This window comes from Equus przewalskii, chromosome 8 (assembly GCF_037783145.1).
Source record: "Equus przewalskii isolate Varuska chromosome 8, EquPr2, whole genome shotgun sequence".
Classification (NCBI taxonomy): domain Eukaryota; kingdom Metazoa; phylum Chordata; class Mammalia; order Perissodactyla; family Equidae; genus Equus; species Equus przewalskii.
The window spans coordinates 32,662,489-32,689,605 of record NC_091838.1 but is presented as its reverse complement, the minus strand read 5'-3'; the positions used below and the strand labels follow the sequence as shown (position 1 = coordinate 32,689,605).

Genomic DNA, 27,117 nt, shown 5'->3' with positions numbered 1-27,117 from the left:
CTCTCTGGAAAAGATCGAAATTCCTTTGGACAACTCTACATCAACTTTGCATAGTTTTTTCAACCTGTAGAAAATTATCGCATCAAAAACTCTCTACTTGTTTCATTTCTCAAGTTTGTGACATACTTCTTCAATGATATAAGTCTACCAATTGCATTTTAATATTTTTCATAGCCAAAGAAAGAGTCCCAGGGATCTTGAGTATCTCTGGGAAATTGACAAAATCAGTAAGGAATTACCATTGAAAGAGCATATTCCAGATAGCTTTAGGGTAAGATGAAAGATTTGTGATTGATAAAATGAAAGGATGTATACTTCTAAAGCCCATAAAATTATAAGAAAAAATAGGATAAAGACATACAATATGGTGCTTCTACTGGCTAGACACTAGATATTCAAGAGTTGGAAGGCAAGGCTATCTTCTCGGAAGGACATAAAGCTAGGCAGGATTCAGGAATTGAAGGAGAGATAAACTATGGAAGAGATGTTATGAGGAATAGGATTATCCAGTCACAAGAAATAAATAAAATGACTACTAGGTAGGCAGGAGAAACTGCAAGATATATAATGTTGACTGCTGTGAGGGTAGAAAGATAACAAAGGAGATAAAAGGAACTAAGTTAACTGATTCCCAAAGACCAATTACATTGGAACTCTTTTGCACAAATTATTACTTTTCCCGTGGAATCTTGACACTTTAAGCAGAAAAGGCTATAAATTTACCTAAATTGAAGTTATTGAGAGCTGGGAATTAGTAAAGTAGAAACAGCCAGAGGTCAAAATGACAGAAAATTTTAGGGTGGGGAAAAAAACCACATAATTGATATGGATGAACAGGGAGCTCAGTCTAGGGAGGAACACAGATATATCCTGAATAGATTTATGGAGAAGGACAATTGGAAGGGGTAAAAAAGACAAAAAAGAAAAAGTTAATTACGCAATGATGGAAAGGAAGAGATTATGGTCAAAGAACAGAAATGTCGGAATTTAAGTCTGATAGTCAAACTGTCTTCAATGACAAGCAGATCTCAAATTATCAAAAGCAGCGGATTGTTAAAATAAAATGGGGATGGATATTTTTGCACTGACCAATTAAACACTCAGGGCACTAGCACTGTGCCAGTACTATGAGCAATGGAAAGTAACACACAGAGACCCTTTTTCATGGAGGCAGTCTACTAAGAAAGAATGATATGTAGCAAATACCACAGAGAACAAGTATTACAGTAAAGGAAGTAGGAAGACTGGGAGCACTCAGGTGGGAAGGATTCCCTCCAAATACATGGGTTATAGAAAACATCATGGAATAGGTGGCATCTAAATTACCTTTTTAAAATTTGAGTTGGATTTTGACAGGTAAAAATAATACAACATTTTTAACAGATTTTTAGGTTTTAAGAAGCCTAGTCCATAGTCTTCAAAATACAATTTGACGGAACATTCATCAAGATAGACCATGTTCTAGGCCATAAAACACACTGTAAAGATTTTAAAAGAATAGAACTCATACAATGTCTGCTTTCAGAATGCAATGGGACTAAACTATAAATGAATAACAGAAAGATAACAGGAAAACCCCCAAGTATGTGGAGATTAAGCAATATGATTTTAAATAATATATGGATCAAAGGAATAAAACCTCAATAGAAATGTTTTTAAAGTTTTGGAGAAAATGAAAATGCAACTTATCAAAATTTGTGCAATGCAATGAAAGCAGTACTTAGAGGGACATTTATAGCATTAAATGCATATATTAGAAAAGAAGAAAGATAAAAAATCCATAATTAAGTCTACACCTTAGGAAACTAGAAACAAAGAACAAATAAAATTCAAAGTAAACAGGAGAAAAGAAATAATAATAATTAAAGCATAAATCAATGAAATTTAAAATAGGAAATCAATAGAGAAAATCAATGAAACCAAACTAAAAGCTGATTCTTTGAAGATTAGTAAAATTGATAGGCCTCTCGCCAGGCTACCTAAGAAAAAAAGAGAAAGAAAACAAATTACTAGTATCAGACACGAAAGAGGGGACATAATTACAGATCTTACAGGCATTAAAAGGCTAATAAAGGAGTACTCAGAGCAACTCTATGTCCACAAATTTGACAAACTAGAGTAAATGGATCAATTCCTTGATAGACACAAGAAGAAACAGGCAAACTGAATAAAACTATATATATTAAAGAAATTCAATAAATAGCTAATAAACTTCCAAAGTTGAAAGCATGAGATCCAGTCAGGAATTCTACCAAACATTTAAGGAAGAAGTGATACCAATTCTCTACAATCTCTTTCAAAGGAAGGAAGCAGAGGGACTACTTCCTAGCTCATTCTATGAGACCAACATTACACTAATCCCCAAACCAGATAAAGACATTCAAGAAAAAAACAAACATGGATCAATATTTCTTGTGAACATATATGCAAAAATCCTCAATAAAATATTAGCAAATTCAATCCAACAATGTATAAAAAGAATTATATACCACAACCAAGTATGATTTATCCCAGCTATGAAAAGATAGATCAATATTCAAAAATCAATTAATGTCATCCAGCAAATCAACAGCATAAAGAAGAAAAAACATCACATGCTTATGTAAATAGATTCAGAAAAACATTTGACAAAATAAACATCCATTCATGATAAAAACTCTCAGTAAACTAGGAATAGAAAAACACTTCTTCAACTTGATAAAGAATATCTACAAAAAACTTACAGGTAACATCATACTCAATCGTGAGAAACTCAAAACTTTCCCACTAAGATTAGAAACAAGGCAAGGAGGCCCCCTCTCACCACTCCTATTCAATATTGTACTAGAAATACTAGCTAATTAAACAAGACAAGGAGAGAAAATAAAAGGTATGTAGATTAGGAAAGAGGAAATAAAACTGTCTTTGTTTGCAGATGACATGATCATCTATGTAGAGAATCAAAAAGTATCAACAAAAAAATCCTGTAACTAATAAGTGAAAATATCAACGATGCAGAATGCAAAATTAATATGCAAAAGTCAATCACTTTCTTATATACCAGCAATGAACTAGCAGAATTTGAAAGTAAAAACATGATACCATTTACATTAGCACCCAAATAAATGAGATAGTTATAAATGTAAAAAATATATATAAAAGATCTATGTGCAGAAAATTACAAAACTCTGATGAACAAAATCAAAGGAGAATCAAATAAATAGGGGACATTCCGTGTTCATGAATAGGAAAACTTGATATTGCCAAGATGTCAGTTTTTCCGAACTTGATCTTAGATTTAATGCAATCCCAATTAAAATCTCAGCAAGTTATTTTGTGATTTTCTGGAGAAGCAAAAGACCCAGAAGAGCCAACATAATATTGAAGGAGAAGAAAGATTTGAGGACTGACACAAACTGACTTTAAGATTTACTAAAAAGCTACAGTAAAAAAGACAGCATGGTGTTACAAAAGAATAGGCAAATAAATCAATGGAACAGAATAGAGAACCCAGAAATAAACTCACATAAATATAGTCAACTGATCTTTGACAAACAAGCAACAGCAATACAATGGAGAAAAGAGAATCTTTTCAACAAATGGTGCTGGAACAACTGGACATCCACATACAAAAAAATCAGTCTACAGAAAAACCTTGCATCCTTCACAAAAATTAACTCAAAGTGGATCAGAGACTTGAATGTAAAACAAAATCTTTAAAACTCCTAGAGGATAATCTGAAGAGAAAACCTGAATGAACTTGGGTATGGCAATGACTTTTTAGATATAACATCAAAGGCATGATCTATGTAAGAAATAATTGATAAGCTGTACTTCATTAAAATTAAAAACTTCTACTCTATAAAAGATAATGTCAAGAGAATGAAAAGACAAGCTATAGACTAGGAGAAATATTTGCAAAAGACACATCTGATAAAGGACCGTTATCCAAAATGTACATAGAACACTTAAAATTTAACAGTAAGAAAACAAACAACCCAACCAAAAAATAGGCCAAAAACTTTAGCAGATATCTCACCAAGGAAGATATATAGATGAGAAATAAACATATAGAAGATGCCGCACATCATATGTCATCAGGGAAATGCAAATTAAAACAAAAATGACATACACTACACACCTACTAGAATGGCCAACATCCAGAATGCTAACAACACTGAATGCTGATGAGAATGTGGAGCAATAGGAACTCTCATTCACTGCTGGTGGAAATGCAAAATGGTACAGCCAGTTTGGAAGACATTTGGTGGTTTCTTACAAAACTGAACATAACTTTTACCATATGATCTAGTAATCATGCTTCTTGGCATTTACCCAAAAGAGTTGAAACTTATGTTCACACAAAAACCTGCACATAAATGTGTATAGACGCTTTATGCATAATTGCAAAACTTGGAAGTGAGATGTTCTTCAGTAGGTGAATGGATAAATAAACTGTAGTACATCCAGATAATGGAATATTATTAAGAGCTAAACAGAAATGAACTATCAAGCCATAGAAAGATATGGGAGAACTATAAATGCATACTAGTAAATGAAGGAAGCCAATATGGAAAGCCTACTCACATCATATGATACCAACCATATGACCTTCTAGAAAATGTTAAACTAGGGAGACAATACAAAGATAAAAAGTGGTTGCCAGGGGTGGGGATGGTGGTGGGTAAAGGAATGAACCGGCAGAGCAGAGAGGATATATAGGGCAGGGAAAATACTCTGTATGATGTTATAATGATGGATATATGTCATTATACATTTCTTCAGACGCATAGTGTGTACAACACCAAGAGTGAACCCTAATGTAAACTATGGACTTTGAATGATAATGATGTGTGTCAATGGAGGTTTGTCAACTATAACAAACGTACCGTCTTGTGGGCAATGTTGATATCAGGGAGGCTATGCATGTGTGGGGTCAGGGAGTCTATGGGAACTCTTTTTACTTTCCCTTCAATTTTGCTGTGAACCTAAAACTGCTCTTAAAACAAGTCTTAAAAATGTGAGGTATGTGGGACAAAAGTTGCCATCTTCATTTTATACACAGAGAAATTAGAGGTCAGAGAGTTACAGAAAATTGTTACTTGACACAACCTTGTAGATAATAAATGGAGTGAGGTTGAAAGGCATTTCAGACAAAGGGAATACTGGGAGGACGGACAGTTGCATAAAGGTACAGGGCTTATTTAGGGAATGATGAGTTATCATGTTTCAAATAATGAAACAGATTGGTGAATTTCAACTTTTGAAAATTGGTAACAAAATGGTTTGGAAGAGCTCCTCATGTACTTCATCCAGCAGTTTAGGTTTTGAGCCTGAATGATAAAAGATATGAAGAGTTAGTGAACCAAGGTAGCATATGCGGAGCAGAAACAATCCTGAATTTGCTGTTTGTGAACTGAAGTCTATGAGAAATAGAGTTAACTGCTGAAATCAATAACATGAGTGTATCTTTTTATTTTTTCTTTTCATTCATCACCTCCCCAAATAATTAATAACCAAATCAAGTAAATGGCTTATTTTTAATAATATTTGAGTCAGTGTTCTCACCTACATACAGAGTGAACCACTTTCTTGAAACAGACTCTTATCGTTGTTCATCTTGAATATTTCAATATGCTTCTTACATTACTCTTGCTTTCATTATCATTTTTTCCATCTTCTTCACCACCGCTGCTAGATCTTTCTAAAATACAAATATGAGCCTGTCATTTCAGCACTCAAATGTTTTTGTTGGCTCTCCCTGACTTGCAGGATTAAATGTTAACTTTCAAGTAGAAATGTTGTAGCATGGTTGCAAAGATCTTAAATGATTAGGCTTTACTTTGTTGCCAACTTTTTCGCTTGCCTCTTCCTCATATCCATGTTGCAACAAACCAAACAACCCACATTTCTCTCAACATGTCACACTCTTCATGCTGCTTTTTAAATTTGATTTTGGATTAATTATCTCTTGTCTAAAATATGTGCTTTCCCTTCTTTCTTTTATCTAAACACTTCAACCAGTAAGATCCAAAACTCTGGAGTAATTTTAACTCTATCCTCTCCCTCATATTTCATTAAAAAAGCAGTCATTAAATCACATCTTTTCTAATGCCTTTATAAATCCCTTGAATTAATTGTTTCATTTTCATTCTCACTAGCACACGTTTATCTTGGTTCCATAACATATTATCCTAACTGGTCTAACAGGACCACCCACTCCACACAAATCTAACCATGGTAGTCCTCTATATAAAGTTCAGCAGTGTTTCCCTGGACTTTAAGCTCCTTGCATGACATACAAAGGCCTCCTACTCCAAGCCTTCCTGCTTTTTCCTGCTGATCTCCTACACTCCTCCTCATGGATGTGGCAATCTGGCCATTCCAAATTTGCATATTTTAGTCTCTGCAGCTCTTGCTCTTTGTGCTTGAAATGCCTACTCTCACTGCTTTCTCCTATTCACTACTCACAAATTTAACATCTTCCCACCTATATCTTCATATAGTATAAAATCAATAGTGAATCAGAAATGTATGTATATCTATGTGTATGCATGCTATATTGAGAGTTATTTGTGAATTTTTATAGTGAGCGGTATGTTTATCATACAAAGGAAGACTAAATTTGTATTTTTAATGAATAAACCTACATTGAAATTCAGCAAATTTTGAGAATAATATTCATTGCCAGAGCAATGACCAAGAATCCTTATAAAAATATAAAAAATATTAAGCAAAGAGTGGAAAAAATAATCTGAACTCAAAACTTCAGAGTATCAAACTCTTTAATTATGCAACTCTTTTTCAGCAGGTATGGGGGGGTTGGTACTAAGTATCATAATTTTGTCTAAGTATCTTCTAAACTGCTACAAATTTTAAGGTTTAATATCTCACAATACTAGACAAATGGATATGGAGTCTATTGATTTCAGAAAGTATACCATCAAATAAGAGGAAACAAAGAAGTTTTGGGTCTTTTTTTAACTATTACTGATTCTATCAAGTAAAAGAATTACATCTTCTAAAAGCTATAAATAAAAACAAAAGCACTGCAGTTCCTCCTAAGTGCTTGATGAAACAATAAGTCCATGTGGAGACATTCTTACTAAACACTCTCAAATATTGCAATTAAAATGACACATTACTGGATTATTCAAGGGAAAATTATTCCTAGAGTTCCAGTGATATGGGAAAGTATTTGGATCCCACAAGTTACTCCATAAATACTTGTTAAATATGTAAAGTACGTTATTCTCATTTTCCTTTCAGAGAAATTGAGCCACAACTAAGTGGACTAATTTGCCTAATGCTGTCATTTACTTAACAGTAGAGGCAGAAATATGACCCAGACTGTAACCTATCAGCCTTTATGTAAGAGGTCAAATGGAAGCAAAAAAACTGCTCAGCTGCTATGCTTATGTTCATGAAAGGGTTTCCGTCAAATCAACCTGAAAAGTTGAAACAGAATTTAAAAAGTAATATATATGAACATATAAGCCTGGATTTATAAAAAAATTAGTACCTCAGAATTACTCTGTGTAGGAACTATGTAACATATATGACTACATAGATGCAGATTTAATCTGCTGAATTAACTTTAATCTGCGAAAAATATTAATTAGCCATGATTCATTTAAAGCAGAGAGAAAAATATTTTCAAGACATGCTTTAATTTATGGTACATGGAGCAATGGTTATGATAATCAGAGAGCAGAAAGAAATGTATATCACTAAACTCAAATTCGTTCTCATTTTTCATGAACGGTTGAGCTGTCTGGATATTTTAAATGTCTCACTTACTGTTGAGTAGCAAAATTAAAGCTAAGAAAGTCATGTAAAGTTTTAATATTCTTTTCATGGCATGCATGATTTATCTTGTCGCAAATTGAGAAGAACATTATTTCAAAGAGACGGACGATAATTGTACTTCCTATGGGCTTTTCATGTACTTTTAAGATAAAACAAAAAAGCATATTTGAATGCTTCCCTGTTATCAGTTGAAAGAGCTTGGGCAAGGACATGAGAGCAAATTTCTTCAAAAATATTAATAATTTGGATGCAGAGTACCTCAGAAGCTAAAAGCTAACGATGGACTGGTTTCGTGGGAAGGGAGAGTGCCACAGGCCTAGTGATGAAACTGAGCCCAACTTATGCTCTGTGGGGGTGTCCTTTGGTGTTTGGGGAAATGAAATCATGTCTAATATCCAAAAATACCTAGTTAGAAAACTCAAAAGTGACAGAAAAGTTAATTATTTGGAGAAAAATACATACATTTATACAATTTGCATAGCTTTGAATATTGAACTACAGAATTTTTCTATTGCTTCATGATTGGCTGGGATTTAAATACAGTTTGTGTATTTTCTAAAGTGCATTGTATTGCACAGCAGAGTAATTCTCAAGCATGAGGCATTTAGCTATTTCCATTCATTTTGGAATTTTTATCAATTCCTGTCCATTAAGCTTATATCTGAACATATGAAACCTTGATACGGAAAAAAAAAGGTAAATCATTAAAGCTGTAGGGAGCTGCTTTAAATTCAACAGCACTTTGGTGAACAATTTAGAATGGCATCATTTAGTTTTCTCCAACAACAGCAACAACAAATCAACGAAAGACCATCGGGATATTTAGACTGGCCATTGCATTTTAAAGAAAAGTTTGGTTGTAAGTGAAATGCATGACATTCACATAAACTTAGAGCATGAAAATTTGGACCTGAGGAGTAGCTATGAACCTCTTGTCTCGAACCATCTTTGAGAAGATAAATAAACTGAGATTAAAAGTGTTTTAATAACGGGCAAAATACTACTGCTCATAACATCAAGTGATTTTTTAAAAATGATGTTTAATATTTGTGGGGTTTTTTTTGTGATCTTTCCTTTGTTAATCAGAAAATGCATTGAAAAATGTCAAGAGGAGATGATGGTAGCTGAAATAATAGATAAACTTCTATATAATTTTGTGGTAAACTTGGAAAAGAACCTTTCTGAAATGTTTTAGATATTCTCCTATTTACATAATACATATTTTACATCTCAAAGTTTCTCCAAATTTATCTGAGTTTCAAGATACTTTCTATCAATTCAAGATTATATGTTTTCTGAGTTTATCTTTAGTGTTCCATTTAAAAACAGAGATATTTACAAAGAAAAGTAAGCAAATGTGAATCTGAAGCTGCATCTGTACTGTTTGAAAGAAGAGCTTTTCAACAGATACTGTTTCAAGTTAAAAATAGATAAATGAGATTATGGTTTGATCTGATTTGTTCTGACATGTCCACAGGCAGAATGCTTTTCAAGTCATTGCTGTGGATGGGGTCTGCAGTGGGATTATTCAGTGCCTCTCTGCTGAAGACTGTATTGACTGGCTACAAGCAATAGCAACTAATATTTCAAACCTCACAAAGCACAACGTAAGTAGTGATTCAAGGAGTCCCTGGCCGTAGAGTTTCTCAGCCTTGGGAAATTTCTTCAATATTTATATGTAACCTTGCATCAACTGCTTGGTGTTTTTTTAAGAACATCAATCATGAAATCTATTCTAGAATACTTACTGAAAGAAAATCACTTTGTCCTGAGAGTTTCAGCCTAATTTATCAGTTCAAGAATACTTTCAAATGTAGGATTCCACTCACAAACATCCTAAACATCTACATTAATTACATAAGTGAAAATATATATTTAACATGTAATTACTAAACATATATAAACATACATATATACATGCATATGTAATTATATATGTGTATATATATACACAAACATATATATGTAAATATCTATGTATGTATAAAGATATACGCATTCATAAAAACATTCTGCACTGAAACAGTACTGAATTTCAAGAGAGTATTATAGATTTTCCTTTAGTGATTTTAGAATTGCAGCTAGGCATGTCTGAAGGGGTAGAAGGGAAGGATGAAAAGATTTAGCACAGAGACTGAAGGCCTTACCTGGGACTACACTGGCACAGGAACAGTCAGAAGACATCATTCTGGGATGTGGTAACTTGACCATTAGAGCTATGTCTATATTACTAGTAATGGCTTCTCTACTTCTCTGTGTTTCTACTCAACCTTTTCTCCTTTCCCCCTCCTGTCTCTTTATTATCACTATGTTCTCATTGCCACGATTCTTTAATAACCTAATCAATCCTTTCTCCTTCTTGCTTCCAGGGAAAGTATAGTCTAACAAAATATGCAAAACCTTAAACCTAGTTTCGTGGAGTTTTGATATAGATCATTAAAGAATATTTGATCTTAACTAAAGATTATTCTGGTTAAGAAAATGCTAGATAAAATCCATGCTTTTGTCTTAATACTCTCCTCTGTCTGCAACTGTCCTATGCTATGTTGGAGTATTTAAGAAGTCCTAAGGAAAATTCAGAGGTCTAATATACAAAAGGTCAAGCAGAAATGTATAACTCTTTCACTGACTCATAAACATACAAAACTCTCCTCACATAAATAACCCTTTGGACCCAAGTATCTTTGCACAAATTTTGTGTTGAAATCTAAGAAAGAATGTGACAAATATTTTTCTCTTAAAAATAGGTGGGCTCTCAGCCATTAAAGACAACAATATTGTCATACATGGCAATGCAAGAATCTCCTTGGTGGATGTTGAAGGGATTATCTGGGAGTGGCATCGATAGGCATGGGATATGTATATATTCATCTTTTCCTAGTAATGCCAAATGTTTTCCAAATTGCTGTGTAATTTACCCCCTTACTCTTAGTGCCTGACAGGTCTCTGTGTACAGATCACCTCAACACTTGGTATCATCCTGTCTTTTAATTTTTGATTATATGGTATGTGTGAAATTGTGCCTTGCTGTAGTGTTAATAAAGGCAGGTGGGTTTTTCTCACGGTTCCTGAATAGGTGCAACTACACCAAGCCTTACCCAGGGACATCACTCAAGGAGGCCTGGCCAGGGCATGTCTGGCTTGGGCAAGAATGACTCCCCCAACACTCAATCTTTGCGAATCTTGTGGTATCATCATATTGGAATTGCAGTAGATGACAAGAGATTTCAGACTGACAACAGAAATGCAGTTCTTGTCTGAGGATCATGCGTCTCCTCCTCATCCTTTCCATCCCTTATAGGGATGTACTAGGGTTAAAGAAAAGAGAAAAATACCTTGTGAAGTATTGACTCTCTATTTCATTACATGCAATAATTAGAGTGCCTCAAAATGAGCCCAGATTAGGTATTTATATGACAAAATTTTTTTTAAATGAACAGCATGTTAAATTTTAAATCCAATGTTTTACTCTTTACATAGATCCAAATTGACATTGACCTGAAATCCTGATAATACTCTTGTGAAAATTGTTTCTTTGGAATGTATGTTCAGTTAGAATGCTGTGGTGCAGAAAGCAAGCATATGAAAAGTCAATGTTTTATTAAAAAAAGAGTGAAGATGTGAAGGTCTCTATCCTCTGTAGGCACAAAGAAGGCCAAGCCAAATTTTACTGCTTGTTCTTCATCCTTGCTATAAGTGCTCACGAGGAATCTTAGGAAAGCAGACAATCTTTCTGTCCTACGTTGTTTTAGCTGCTTGGACATACACACATCTGGCATGATAATGGTACTGTATGAAAGGTCACCTAGTTGTTCTTCCACTTTGCTGTGTTTATGTTCTAATCACGTAACATTTGATCTTGAAATCACTTCTCACTCAAAAGTACTAATGATTACAGCATACCCTCATATAGATATAGTGCTACATGCATGTGGAAAACTTATTAGGCATAGTAACAATATGTGAGGTTAGTTAATAATATGTGAAAGTTACATTGACTTCAGTAAAGGTACAATGCATTGATGATACAGTTGATATGGTTGATTAGTATGAAGAAAGAAATTAGGCAGATCCAGAGTAGCTAGAAAACTTCTGTTTATCATGGTCAGATATATATTCTAGTTCTCTTAATATATCTTGATTCTAAAAATACATGAGAAATAATACCTTGTAAAATGATGTATAACTTTTTCTATATTTGCAAATATTCTAAGGGCATCTAGGCTTATATAAATCTGACTTTGAATAGTTTACCTGCTATTAGTAGGTGCAAAAAGAAAAATACTGACATAAATATCTAAGAAAATTCCACTCCAGAGATTAACATACATAAAAATAAATTTGAAAAAGAGGCCAACTAGAAAACACATATAAAATAACTTAAGTAAAGAAAAAATCATGTAATTTAAATGATGCACATGTAATGATTAGAAGGAAAAGAAAAAATATTAAAATCGTAACGTTATAGAAATTTTTTTATAATGAATCATGTTTTAGTGTATAGACCAATTGGAGAGTAGATAGAAAAGGTTAAAAGAAAGCAAGAAAAAAGAAAAAATCCCAGTGCTAGAATCAGTGGAACAATGCACTAACCATTTTCTATTCTCTTTGCTCATTAATTCCAGCAGTAATAATTCCAAGAAACAGAGAGATTTTATACCTGTTTCATGTGGAAGTTGCATGTAATTATAGTTGTTATCTGAAAATTTTCTTTTTGCACAAGGTCGTTGAATGTAATGGTTAAAAATATTCAAACACTTATTATTTTAATGTTATTTTGTAATTATTCAGGGTGGCTTCAAAATATTTACAATGCATTTAATAAATGGTATATACTAGAAGAGGATGCTTTAGGGACTTGTCTAAAATCTGTGCTTGCTCAGAAGCCCATTCATTTTACTTCAATTATATGCTTGCACATTGGAAAGGGAGAAATGACAGAGGCTATGGTTTAGTGGGGTAAATTCCAGCTAAAGCCTAAACAAGTTCCCATTGGGTATTTGCTGTTATTTTAGGTAAAATAGTCTTGAATAGATTTATAAGGGTAAAATTCATGAATTGTAAAACAGTATTTGCTTCATGTTAATACTTTTTATATTTTTTCTACCTTTCATTATTTCATCAGATATATGATCAAATATCTGTAGAAAGTTATTAATTTTTATTTCTATGATCAACTCATATTAAATAACTGAAGATCTTAAAATATGCTCATGCTGTAATGAGAGGAATCTTTTGGGAACCTTGGGAGGGGGTAAGTGTACTTGCCATGTAGAAGAAATATGAATTATTGGGGGCCAGTAGGCAGACTTTGATAAGCTAGGATGGCTCCCAATTATCTTCACTTCCTGGTGTTTATACACTTATGCAATCCTCTCCTCTTAATTGTGAGCTGGACAGTGAGCTTAGAAGTAGATGTTTCCCTGTCAAAATTTCAGATGAGACTGCAGTTTCAACTGACTCTTGATTATCACCTTGTGAAAAACTCAAAGAGAGAGAGGACCCAGCTAATCCATACCTGGATTCCTGACCTATAGAAAATATGAGATAGTAAGTGTTTTGTAAAGTCCCTAAATGTTGGAGTTGTGTTATATAGTAATAGGGAAAAATCTTGGTAGCTTAAGACAACATAAATTTCTTCTCTCACAGTTCTGGAAACCAGAAGTCCAAAATCAAGCTCTCATCAGGGCTGTGTTCCCTCTGGAGGCTCTGGGGGAGAGTCCTTCCTTTTCTCTTCCAGTTTCTGGTGGCTGTCAGCATTTCTTGGTTTCCGTGGCTCATGGCCACATCACTACAGTCTCTGCCCTTATGTTCACATCACCTCTTTTTCTGGGTACCTACTCTCCTTTTTGTGTCTCTTATGAGGACACTTGTCATTAGATTCAGGGCCTGCTCAGATAATACAGGATGATCTCATCCCAAGATCTTTAACTTAATTAGACGTGCAAAGATTTTTTTCCAAATAAGAAAACATTTGCAAGTTCCAGGGATTTGACACAAATATCTTTTTTTTTGTGGTGGGGGAAAGTCCTTTTTTGGCTCACCATAAGAACCAATACAGCAGATAAACAGCATACTTAGATTCAGACCTTAAGTTCTGTCTTAACTTCCTTGGCAGTATTTTTAATATCAGTTGCGTTTTCAAAGTATTTATTCTGCACTGCTTGGGTGTAAGCCCAGAACTTCTCTCAGTTCACACACGGAAGTGGGCATCTTCTCCCACTTGCTCCTCTGTGGGTTTTCCTTACACTCTCTGGCTCCCAGGCAGCTACTGTCCTTAATATTTCCAGAAAGTTAGAGTGCCTCTCCGAGTTTAGCTTCCTGCATTTTTGTACATTTCTCATGTTTGGGCTCTCCTTCATGGCAAAGTAGCACAGAAAAAAAGAGAGCAAACATAATGAGGATCCCTCCTATAATGAGGATCCAATTTCCTATTCCCTTTATTTTGAAGGGTGCATTATCTCTTGGGGATTCTAGGTGCTCACATTGCCACTGCCTCCACTGCAGAAGCTCCTTGACAGACTGGCCCTGAAGCAGAGTCAGGAACAAAACAGGGAAAATGTCACAGGTGTTCTTTCCAATCCCACGACTCTCAGGGGTTCCCTTCCCAGGCCTCTGAGCAGAAAGGCAGGCTTTTCTAACAGTTTTGCTCTTTGTGATCTAATTTGTCTTGACTTCATGTCAACTCTGGAAGATAAAGGAAGGAAAAACAAGACAGAAAAAAAAAAAAAAACAGAAAACAGGAAACCCACTGGAATCATGTTAGTCATTATTCAACTTTTACTTCTGGCCCCAGAGTCATTGATATTATTTACTTTAAAGATTTTTGAGCCAGTTGACTTCTATTTTGTCCAATGTATTTAGTTGTGATCAGTGGGAGAAACAGGCTGCAGTGGGCTTATTTCTTCTTGGCTAAAACTGGAAGCAATAGCTACTTTTAATATAGATAAATGTAAGCAAAAGGCAATTGAGAGGCCAGCCCACTGGTGCAGGGGTTAAGTTCATACATTCCGCTTCAGCGGCCCAGGGTTCGTGGGTTCAGATCTCGGGTGCCAACCTACATACTGCTCATCAATAACAGTAACATGCTGTAGCAGGTGTCCTACATATAATGCAGAGGAAGATGGGCATGGATGTTAGCTCAGGGCCAGTCTTCCTCAGCAAAAAGAGGAGAATTGGCAGCAGATGTTAGCTCAGGGCTAATCTTCCTCGGGAAAAAAAAAAAGCAATTGAGAAATATTTGCAGTGTATTAAAAGAAAATAATTACTATCCTATCTTGACATACTTTGGAAATATATTTTGAGAATCAAGGCAAAGTTAAGTCATTTTCAGTCAAATAGAAAAAGAAAATTCAACAAGAACATTCAATAAAGGAAATATTGAATGGAGTTTTTTAAGCAAAGAAAATAATGCCAGAGAGAGGCTTGGAGATGTGAAAAGGAATGAATAGTAAGGAAAATGATAAGCATGTAGGTGAATCTGGATGAACATTGTCTGTATAAAACAGTAATAATTTTTTCTTGAGGTATTTAGATAAATTGAATCAAAATACAGCAAAAGCAATATCATATATGTCCAAAGGAAGAAAAAGTATTTAATATTCAACTCTAACATGTCAAAAATAATTGCTTTATTTACTATAAGAAGCCTTAACTTAATAGGGTATGTAACTTCCAAATTAACAAAGTACAGGGGGAAAATAATGTTAATAGAGTAAAAGAAGACCACAAAAAAAGAAAAGTAATGAAAAGTAAAATAAAACAAGTTGGACAAGTAGGAAACACACAGTAAGATGGTGATGTAAATCCAAAAATATTAAGTGTTAACAGTATAGTTAAATAGATCAAACTGTCTAGTTATTGTCAGACTGGACAGCAATAATATCAACAACAATAACATCCATATATATATGGATCTCTTCTTACAAGAGAAAGTATAAAATGAAGATATTAGATGATGATGATAAGGATGAAAGTAAAAGGATAGAAAAATACAGTTCAAATAATAATTAAACGTCTGGGAGCCTTACAAATAACAGTCAAAATATATTTCATGGCCAATGTATTACTAAAGAAAGAGATGGTCACTTCATAATAATAAAAAGTTTAATTCACTAGGTAGAGGAAACAAATGCAAATATTAAAGTCACATGGAATCCAAAGTACCTACTACATGAGACTGAAAACTAAACTGAAGAGAAAGGGAAAAAAAAAGTGCTACCCCAGAGCTAGAACCACAAACTAATTAAGGCATTTTTATGAGGAAAAGCAAAGAAATATAAGGGATTGTGGAATCACAAAACGAAAATAACAGATTCAGGCTACTTCTTCATTTTAGCCTGTCATTATCACATTCTTCCATCATACACAAGTGGAAATCTCCCACTGAACTATTTATTGAACTGAGTAAGTCTGGGATGCCTCCCCAACTTAAGCCAGGAGTGGAGCTCACTTTAATTCTCTCTTTTCTAACACCTATCAGCTTCTCTCACCGGGAGTCCTTAGGGCCAACATAGTTCTGCCAAGATTCTCACCATCCAATATCCATCCCACATATACCCTTTAAATGTTATCTGCCACAACACAAAATGAATAACTATGCATTCATTTAAATAGTTCCTAATAATTTCTAATCTACATGTTACAAAGAGTAACTGAAAGCAAATTTGAAAATATTATTTAGTCAATAAGTCAAAATTGGCATTTAAACTTTTGTTTCTTTTAACCAAATTTTTGCTCTGCAATGAGCAGAATAATGGCTCCCCAGAAATGCCTACGTCTTAATCCCTAGAACCTGTGAATATGTTATGTCACAGGGCAAAGATTTAAAGTTGTGGATGGAATTAACTTTGCTAATCAGCTGACCATAGAATAGGGAGATTAGCCTAGATTACCTACATGAGTCCAAGGTAATTATTAATGTCTTTAAAAGTAGAAGGAAATAAAATGAGAGAACCATGGAGATGGCAATCTGAGAACAAATAGGCCTGATATTGCTGGATCTGAAGATGGGAGAAGGAACCACAATCCAAAGAAAGCAAGAGGCCAGTTAAAGCTGCCACAGACAAGGAGGTGTCGCTCCTCCAGAGCCTCCGGAAAGAAATACATCCCTGACAACATCTTGGGTTTATCCCAGTGCAACCCATTTCAGACTTCTGACCTATGGAAATGCAAGATAATGGATTTATGATGTTCTTTTTAAGCCATTAAGTTTGTGTGGTAATTTATTATTGCAATAATAGAAAATGAATACAGCATCTGTTTATCTTCAAATAAACCCATTGCATTTTTTTCACTTAATGGAGATCTCATCGTTTAATCTGAAAATCCTACCTTTACTCTTATCACATTTAGCTTTTTCAAAATAACCATAAAATGCACTTGTGTATATCAGAATACAACCTACTGGCTATATTATTAATTACTCCAATTATAAAGCAGCCTATAACATGTTTTCAGTCTCTAGATCCTTTGAAAACAACTAACTTGCAATAATATTACAGGAAAAATTACCATAATTGTTGAGTTAAAACACATGGAACAAAGACTGTCTTTGGAGTTGGGAAGAGTGTCTGTCCTTCTCAGTGTTGGCATGCATGGCTAGAAGCCTTTAATTTACCAGAGAAAATGAGGTAGGGGAAATGGCATGCAGAGTATGAGAAGAACTGCTGGAGCCTGAAGAGCAAGCATGACTGGTTAAATCTTTAGGAGGTCATACCTGAGAAAGATGATGACTGGAGTCAAAGAGTCACTGTGAAGAAATGAGGTTGAAAGTGCTGGCTGACTAGGAGTAACAACAACAGCATTGGACCTGAGAAAGGAAATGGTGCATCCCACTTGAGGTGGTTGTGATCAAATGGGTAGCAATGTCTCATGTCCTCGTATTTTCAGTACTTAGCACAGTCCATGCTGAACAAATATCACGTGAATAAATGAGTCAACCAATTAATCCATAGTTGTTTGAAGAAAAGATTACTGAGAAAGTGAAAAAAAAGAGAAAAGAGTGAAATTTTTTGAGCTACAGTCAGCACTGCAGACTGAAAACATTATTATTCCTTCTTAGCGAATCCTAAAAGCAAAATATGAAAAGATTAAGTTGTTTCCAAGTGACTTTACTGCATCCCAGATCAAAGCTTAAATATATTTATAGGATAAGAGCTTCTCATTAAATTATTACAACTCATTACGTACTCTTCATTAAACTCTTACAACCTTGGGAGCATCATCCAGTTTTGGAGTCTCTGTGGAGAGGAGGCACTGACAGTGCTGTCCACCATAGATGATTTCTGTGGATGGCGTGTTATCTGGATATAGTTCCCTTTTTCCCTCATAAAATCTCTACCTCTCATAACGAGGTGTGTGATAAACATGTGAGTTTTTGAAATAAACCTTCTTCAAATAACTCACTGAGTGACTTTCTAAGAGGCAAGAGTAGAAAAAAGGAGTGTACCAGAGGGCCGGGAATAAATGGACTGTAATGCATATATGTAATTGCAAATCAAGGCAAATACACTGGAACATGTGTATATTCTACAACAACCATAATCCTCTTAAGAATGTTTTTACATGTGTTTTTCTAAAACCTTCTCATAGAAGGGACCAAGGAGGTCGTCAAGTTCCATCTGCCACTCAATTAAGAAATATCTCCTGTTGAAGATCCCTTCAGACAACTCACTGCTGGAATCTTTCAGTGACGAGAAAGCCATTGCTTGACAATGCAGCAACCAAATCTTTGACAACACAGTATTAGGAAATGTTTTCGTATCCTGAATAAAACTCTCTCTTGTAGCTTTCATCCATTTGTACTAGGTCTGCTTTGGGAAAGACACATAATCATTTACCTTCTTCTTTTACCTGGCAATTCCTCAAACATGTAAAGGCAAGTATCATACGCCACAGTTTGGCTTTTTTCAATAAAAGTATCACCATTTCCTCCATGTTCCTTGCTGGCATATCATCCCAGGCTTTTCCATCCTGGTCAATGTCTCTGATGCAGAAGCTCTTTAGGACAAGTAGAGTGTTAATTAAATATTTAAGCTTTTGTTGCTGACACTACCATAAATGCAAGCATCTTCAAGATTCAGTACTATCTTGACATTTATTTACTAATTTTTTAGTATCCATTTATAATCATACACAGATCTTCCTCGACTTATGATGAGGTGATGTTCCAATAACCCACCCTAAGTTGAAAATATCCTAAGTCGAAAATGCATTTAATACACCTAACCCATCAAACTTCATAGCTTAGCCTAAAGTACCTTAAATGTGCTCAGAACCCTTATGTTAGCCTACAACTGGGCAAAATCATCTAAGACAAAGGCTATTTTATAGTAAATAGTTGAATACCTCATGTAATCTATTGAATACTGTGCTGAAAGTGAAAAAATCAGAGTAGTTCTGTGGGTACAGAATGGTTGCAAGTGTATCGGTTGTTTACCCTTGTGTTCCGATGGCTGACTACGAGCTGCAGCTGGCTACCTCTGCCCAGTATCACAAGGCAGTATCATGTAGCATATCACTAGCCCAGGAAAAGAGCAAAGTCCAAAATTTGAGGTACTGTTTCTATTGAATGAAAATAATTTTCCCACCATCATAAAGTTGAAAACTCATAAGTTGAATCGTAAGTCAGGGACCGTCTGAATTGAAAATTCTCAATGACATCACATTTTACTGTGATGATTAATCAAGGTTCATGTTTTCTCATTAACTAATATTATATAACATGTTAGCAGCAGTAAAAAAACTTCTGAGTCTATGTATGTAATTTATATCTAAACACACTTCTGAGTCAGAAAACCTGGCTCTTGTATTGATTGCACCGATTATGAAATACTCAAAGTGATGCAAGCAGCCCATACTATACCATTTAGGCAAAAGCTCACTTCTTTAGTTTCTTAATTTTTCAAAGGTTGAGTTGTCACTGTTCTTGCCTTCTTTACTAGTTACAAAGAGATTCAAATAAGATGTTTCTGCAACTGCTAAATACTAATACTTATCAGGTATTATTTTTAAAGAGCAGTCTTATATTAAACATTAATATAGAGCTAATATTTTGCCTCACATTTTTGAGAAGAAAGTAAAATGTTGTGGATGTTAGTAAATTAACAAAATCATGAAAGCACTAAAGATATGTTTTCTTTCTTAATGTTGTTTCTTAATATGAATAGCACTTTCTTCCAGAATACAGAATGGAAGTAGAATTTTATAATGGAGACACCTAAAAAACATAACTTCAGCCAAGTGATCAAAGTTGACCTCAGCAGTTACAGTCATGTTGATAGTATATACCCTTGATATGGTGTAGGAAGAATGACACTTTATCTCTGTGGGCTTCCTGCCACAAATCTATAATAGTTGTTGTGTCATGAGAAAAAGCATCAAAAAAACCCCATTGATGAAGATACTAAAAAATACCTGACCAATGCTCCTCAAAACTGACTTCATGAAAAACAAAGAAAGTCTGAGAAACTGTCACAGCCAAGAGAAGCCTAAGGAAACATGATGATTAAATTTAATCTGGTATCTTGGATGAGATTCTTGAACAGAAAAAGGATACTGTATAAAAACTAAGGAAATATGAATAAAGTATGGATTTTAGTTAATAATAATGTATTGATATAAATTCATTAATTGTAACAAATTTTCTATAGTAATGAAACATAAGATGCTAATAAGAGGGGAAACTGGGTGTGTGGTACACGGAAATTGTTATCTTTGGAAATTTTCTGTAAATATATAACTGTTTCAAAATGAAAAGTTCATTTAAAAATATACATAAGGGTATGTGTATATATATGAAATGTAAATATATGTATATTTATATTTATCTTATATATATTTACATTACTACCAGATATTAACATAAATAAATATTTTTGAGGGCTTACACTGTCAATTTACTAGGGATTGGGACTGTAATATAAAGAAAAAATGGATAGTCTTTGCCCTCATGAAGCAAATAGTCTAATAAGAAAGAGAGACCTTAGTTAAATAAGCACTGAACTAAATGTGAAATTACAACTTTCACAGATAACATGAAGAAGTGTTATGAGAGGCTGAGTTTCTATCACTCAGAGATGTAAGAAAAGTTTCCTAAAGTTGATATATGAACAATGAATAAGATTAAAATAGGTTATTTGGTAGGGGAAGACATTTTGTGAGAAGTAATAGCATGTATCTATACCAGAGAAAAAATGAATAGACTTCATCACAACAATGAATCTCACTTAATATGGAAATTGTCACTGGTTATAGGTAACATTAAAATGTTTGGATCAAAATAAGAGAGTTTTCATAACCTCAATTTACTTTTTAACAACAGATTATTAAATTGATGTATATTCTTCTTATATCTGTGGTGTTAAATGCCATTCTCTTATGAAATAACAATTATCATAGATAAGTTTTGCTTTATTTGATGTTTGTGTCTAATAAAATAAGAGAATTTTGCCCTGTCCCATTACACCAAACTATTGAAATTTTTAATGCTTCAGGAAATTATATTTCTCCAAATTGTTGAACTAGAGCCTTGCCAAATAGGGAAGGTCTAGATATATCCCTAAAATAACTGGAAGTGTCAAAATTATTAACATCAGGTTACTGAATACCAGGGCTGGATGGAAATGGTGATGTCATTAGCAGAATGAAAATCATTAAAGAAGAGGCTGGCCCCATGGCCAAGTGGTTAGAGCCCGCATGCTCTGCTTTGGCGGCATAGGTTCACATGTTCAGACCCAAGCTGTGGACCTACTCCACTCATCAGCCATACTGTGGAAGCGTCCCACACATCAAGTAGAGGAAAATTGGTGGAGATATTAGCTCAGGGTGAATCTTCCTCCCAAAAATAATAAGAAGAAGAAGAAGTCGGGTTAGGAAAGTCACCAAAACCAATTCCTCAAGTTGCTTCAAGGCTGATCTCATGTAACCTCCAGAATGCTTGTGACAGTAATTGACTAAATTACAAATATTCACACACACACACATACACACATACAAGATACGGTAGGAATAGCAAGTACTTATTGAAGAGGAAGGTAATAGAAAAGACTAAGATCCGTATGACTGAGTTGGTAAGTTATATAAGCAATCATTACTAAAAGGTATTTGTATATGCTAGATCTGCAACTGGGAGGAAGTATAAGCTTCAAAACACCCTGTTGTTTGATCAGTCAAAGGGAATTGAGACTGACGCTTTCACAGATGTATTTTGCAATGGGGAAAAAGCATGGCTTTCGTGTCATCGGACTTGGTAAGTACGACTTCGTTGAGCTTATCAATGTGGCAGACATAATAGAAGTTTTTCCTTTAGCTTTTCACAACCAACATTTTTATGGAAAAAATACTCCATTTTTTCAACTTGCAAATGTTTGCCATCTAATATTGCAGATCTCTATGGATACAATATATGACTCCCAAATAATTTTTTTGTGCTTCTGCAATGAAATGTGTAAAATATAGGACTCTACCTGTGAGTTGTGGGACTTGGGCTTCATATTCCTCTTTGTAAGCAGGCACTAATTTAGCCTCAGTCATTGTGAGGGTTAAATGAGGAAAGTGCTTTAAGCATTCTGGCCCTTAGATGATGCTGAAACATTTGCAATTTTTCTTCTCTCCAACTGCATTCTAAATTAAATTATTTAATCCGTAAGCCATTAGTAAACGGCAGTATCGAGTTGTTTATTGTATGTGAGGTTGCACATCTGTATTTGGTTGAACAGTCATTTGAGATTCTGAAAGATAGTTGGTTGGGTAGCAGAATGTTGGTACAAGTGGATATAATGAGTTAAAATAAATGTCTAGTAGTAACTACACAATTAAGCAGCTATGATTTTTGGCAAGCCAAAGATCTAACCTCAGTTCCCTCATCTTTAAAAGAGACAGGAAACAGATAAAATGCAAAGCTCTCTTTCAGCTAGCATTTCATGAATCCAACCTTCCAATCACTCTTTACTACTACACTACTGAAATAAACCCTGATTGATGAACAGAGAGAATTACATATGACATTTCTACTAAGATTACCTAACTAACGTAAAGGAAATCTCCTCTTCTATTCTAAATTCCTTCACATATGCGTGCATTTCCTTTATTTGAATGAAACGTGTTACTTAAAATGTATTACCTGTGTGGGTGTATATGTGTGTGTGTTTGTGTGTGTAGAAATATATATTTAGAAATATATATATACATATATATATATAATATGCTTCTATCCTTAATCGATTATTGAAAATTAGTGTGATCTTAAACAAGAATGTGATTGCATATGTGAGGGTCTAGAAATATATAATTCAGATTTTATTATGTGAAAGAGTAGAGACCCTCTTCTCCAAATGGTTGTATCAATAAAGAATGCTTTCAATGACAAATAAGAGAAACCCTAAGTGCTGATGGAGTAAATAGTTGAGTTTTGTCCCTAAGTGACAAGAATTTTGTATGGTGGCATTTACTGCTTTGTTTCAGTGGTTCAAAGCCACCACCAAGAACTATCTTCTATCTGTACACATTATTGCCTTCCACTACCATTAGAATATTGGCTTTTACCTTATGTTTGCCACCTCATGGTCACACAAAGGCTGCAAAAGTTCCAAATATCACTTGAGTGTTCAGAATAGGAAAGGAAGGAAAGAAGGATAAGTAGCACCGGCTACATATCTCCCCTTTTATCAATCTAAGAGAAAATTTCCCAGAAACTTCATAGTGGACCAATGTTCACTTCTCATTTTCCTGAACTCAGTCCCATGACAATTCCACTGGGGCAGTGAAGTTGGCTAGTCTCTACCTTTACTAGCGTTTATAGTGGGATATGACCAAGAAAAGATTGTAAATAGCTTTTGAGACAGATAAGCAACAACATCTACCACATTACTTAATACTAAACACACATTAATTCTTAAGAAAATGCATGGATAATCAATACCCTCTGATTTTTGTGAGATGATCACAGTCCTTCAGGATTCTCTTACACACATACACACACACACACACGCAAATTTAATCAGTCATTTGAGTTACTCAGCAGGTATTTTACCCATCTTCCTATATTTTACACATTTCATTGCAGAAGCACAAAAAAATTATTTGGGAGTCATATATTGTATCCATAGAGATCTGCAATATTAGATGGCAAACATTTGCAAGTTGAAAAAATGGAGTATTTTTTCCATAAAAATGTTGGTTGTGAAAAGCTAAAGGAAAAACTTCTATTATGTCTGCCACATTGATAAGCTCAACGAAGCTTGTAGGTGAAGTGAAAGTCATGACAAAATAAAGTCTAGCAGAAAGGAGATTTACCGAAAATGAACTAAGACTGTGATCAGAGGTTGCAGAGTGCAGTTCTGACAGGCATGGGTGTCACTTAAGCTGACTTCCTTTTTACAGCGGCTGACATTTCTGAGTCCTTAGATGTACTTTTAAGTGCTAGTATGTTGTTATTTTCTGCATTGTTTTTCCTCATACACCAAAACGTGAACATCAGATATGCAGGGCGTCAACTAAAAATGAGTTACAGAGAGTGAAATCAAACAATTAGAGAGTCAGTAATTTAAATCAGAACAAAAGCAAGGGCAAGTTTGGGCATTATATTGTATGCATATTTTGGCAATCATGTTTATGCTTTTTATATGATTAGAGTTTATTTTGGTGTGTTATGTCAGGAGGGATTTCTACAAAATAACTAACCTACTTTGCCTTTTGGAAAACTACTCACCAAAAGTTCAATAAAATTTATAAATAATTGTTGATATTGGAAAATATTAGCTGATTTGTATTTGCACAAGCCAATGCATCTGGTCTGATGTTAACTCACTAATGAAATCCTAATAAAATGAGGCAGTTTTACTGGACACGGTTTATATGCCACCCTTGTCCAGTTGGGTTAAGCCTCTCTGACCCCATTGCCTCTCCCCATCAGGCCTCATCTTTTGCCTTTCTTCCTGGGCAGAGCATCCCTAGTTCTTAGTGTTCCAGATGTCTCAAAGCTATAGTAAGTACACAGAGGACCTCACCCTAACACTCCCACCCCTTCTGCCACCCCCAGTGCCTAGGGCTAGACTTCAGCATGGCCTTCATCATGCCCACAGTGACAGATGCTGATCCCACTGGCCCACCAGTTGCTCCCAGCCTAATGGTAACTCAGTAGGTATATGGGATAATTAATCCCCATGGGACATAACTGTCCAATGAAAGACAAGGAGCAAAATGAAGCTAGCTAACAAATTACTTGCCTTTCCTCAATAGGTGAAGTATTTGGAAATGCAGTGATTACATGAGGCTCTGTAAGTATATCACAGTTGACTGACCAACCAACAGTGTTTTATGGAGAAGCTGTGTTCAGCTTGGTGATCTAGGCAACTCACCACATTATATTTGCTTCCTGCTGTCCTACCTCACTGTCCTTTGCCTTTTACTCTTGCTTCCTTGGGATTGAACATCCTCCCTCAATGAAGGTTTAGCATGTATGACTTTTCCTCAGGCTCTATTTCTAGGGAAGCAAGACTAAGGAAAGGGGTTTTCCCTTTCATCATTTATTACTGGGTACTGAGCCTTCCATAGGGGATACATTCTCAATAGTAGCAGTCATAGCACGGAAGAGAAGGTGTAAATGAAGTGGCTAAGTAGATAGATGAAGGGCCATTAAGAAATTATGCGAGAAATCATTTTGAGTTTGCAGTTGCTCACCTGAATATATCTTATAATACCCCTCATTCTAAAACAGAGCTTAAAAGCTAAGGACACCTGACTAAGGAGCAGAGGTGGCTACAAACATCTCCTGAGGATCTAGTGTGAGTTCATATGTGTAAAGACTGCGCATTTCCTTCCTCAGGAGTCCTGACTAGTAATTTAGCAATAGTAAAACCGGTTTCCTTCACCTATGACTAGTACTGACAAATAATGTTTCATCATTTCCTGAAACCTACAACCCACAGTGGCAACACTGTGCCGGCACACCTAACCTGGCAGCCAATTTTTCCCTCATTTTCATTTCTTCTATGGCGTCTTTTACTACCTGTCACAAAGACTTGGAATTATTTGTTTCATGTTTGTTTTACCAGTTATACCAGATGATTCTTGAGGATAGGAATCCTGTATCCCTGGCATTCACTTTATGTCTGACATAAAGTCATTTCTGATGTTTAATGAATTCATGAAAGAATGAATGAATCAGCTCTGAACAAATACACATAGATGTTTTTAAATGATTGCAACCTACTTTCAGCTTTCAGCCTTCTAATTCTCAATAAAATATGTGTATGTGTGCTATATATTACATATTGAATATATCATATATATGCTAATCTTAAAGATGATGACAGGTAAAATTGAAAAGTTCTTGCACTAGAAAAATTTAAAAAGCTCATTTAGATATAATACCTAATCATCCTGAAGTATTAATATACTTACTGTTAATGAATATGTTTTTAACAGCTGCATGGTATGCTTTTAAAATTTTATCCACATGCATGGTGAATAACAAAGGTAACAGGGCATAGAATCCATATCTTGGAAAAAATGGATGAAAAATATAAGCTGAAATGTGGGCTTTTGAGGCAAAAATCATTTTTTGATTTTTCCCTGTACTTGGTTAAGGCAGACTTTTATCAGCAGCTACAGAATGGATATATTGCCTTAATGGGCCCACACACTACTACACTAGTATTCAGGTATATTTCTATCTATAGAATAAAGATCTCTCTAGCTCCTCGCACATCTGTTAAATAACATTGGCCACAAGTCTCTAAGGGAGTTAGAATATTGTTTCGTGCTTCCATGAGAATGATTTGCTTGGGTAAATCTTCAAAATTGATTTTCATGGAAGAATATACCTTGTTAATAGGCTCCTGCAGCATCCACCCTGAGAACACACCACTCCAGACATCAAAATTGACTCATTATGAGGTTTAAAAAGTAAAAGATTAATAGAATTAGGATAAAAATTTTAAAATGTAAAAGATTTACTAAACTTCAAGTACTTAATTGGAAAATACCTATTTTATAAAGACATTTAAAGTAGGACGAAAGAAATTTTTAAAAAGAATACTTGAAATTCCTATTATATTTCTCTTTTTGTCTAAAGAGATAGTCAAGAGAGGATATTACTGCTTTAGTTCTGGATACAACTGATAATGATAAAATTGAGTATGCAAAATGAAGGAATTTTAAAAATTAGAGTGATACTTAAAACAAATGGATTCTCCTATTTCCCCAAATTTTACTTTTAATAAATTAATTCCAAAAAACTCTTTATTAGATCCAGTTGTGTAATTATCCTTATCTCAATTTAATAGATTTACAATAATTAAGTTCCCTAAAGGAATTTCCATCATT

General features: G+C 34.6%; 1 protein-coding gene across 7 annotated transcripts in view; it reads left to right on the top strand.

Moving 5' to 3' along the window:
• Positions 1-27,117, top strand: part of SNTG1 (syntrophin gamma 1) — an 865,152-nt gene that overhangs the window by 663,275 nt on the left and 174,760 nt on the right. For all 7 annotated transcript variants that reach the window (XR_011543069.1, XM_070630619.1, XM_070630623.1 and 4 more), the window contains one exon: positions 9,266-9,395. Coding sequence is in view for 6 of the 7 variants with exons in the window: in XM_070630619.1 (XP_070486720.1) it covers positions 9,266-9,395 (130 nt within the window). In the remaining variant the exon portion in view is untranslated. The remainder of the gene's footprint in view (positions 1-9,265; positions 9,396-27,117) is intronic.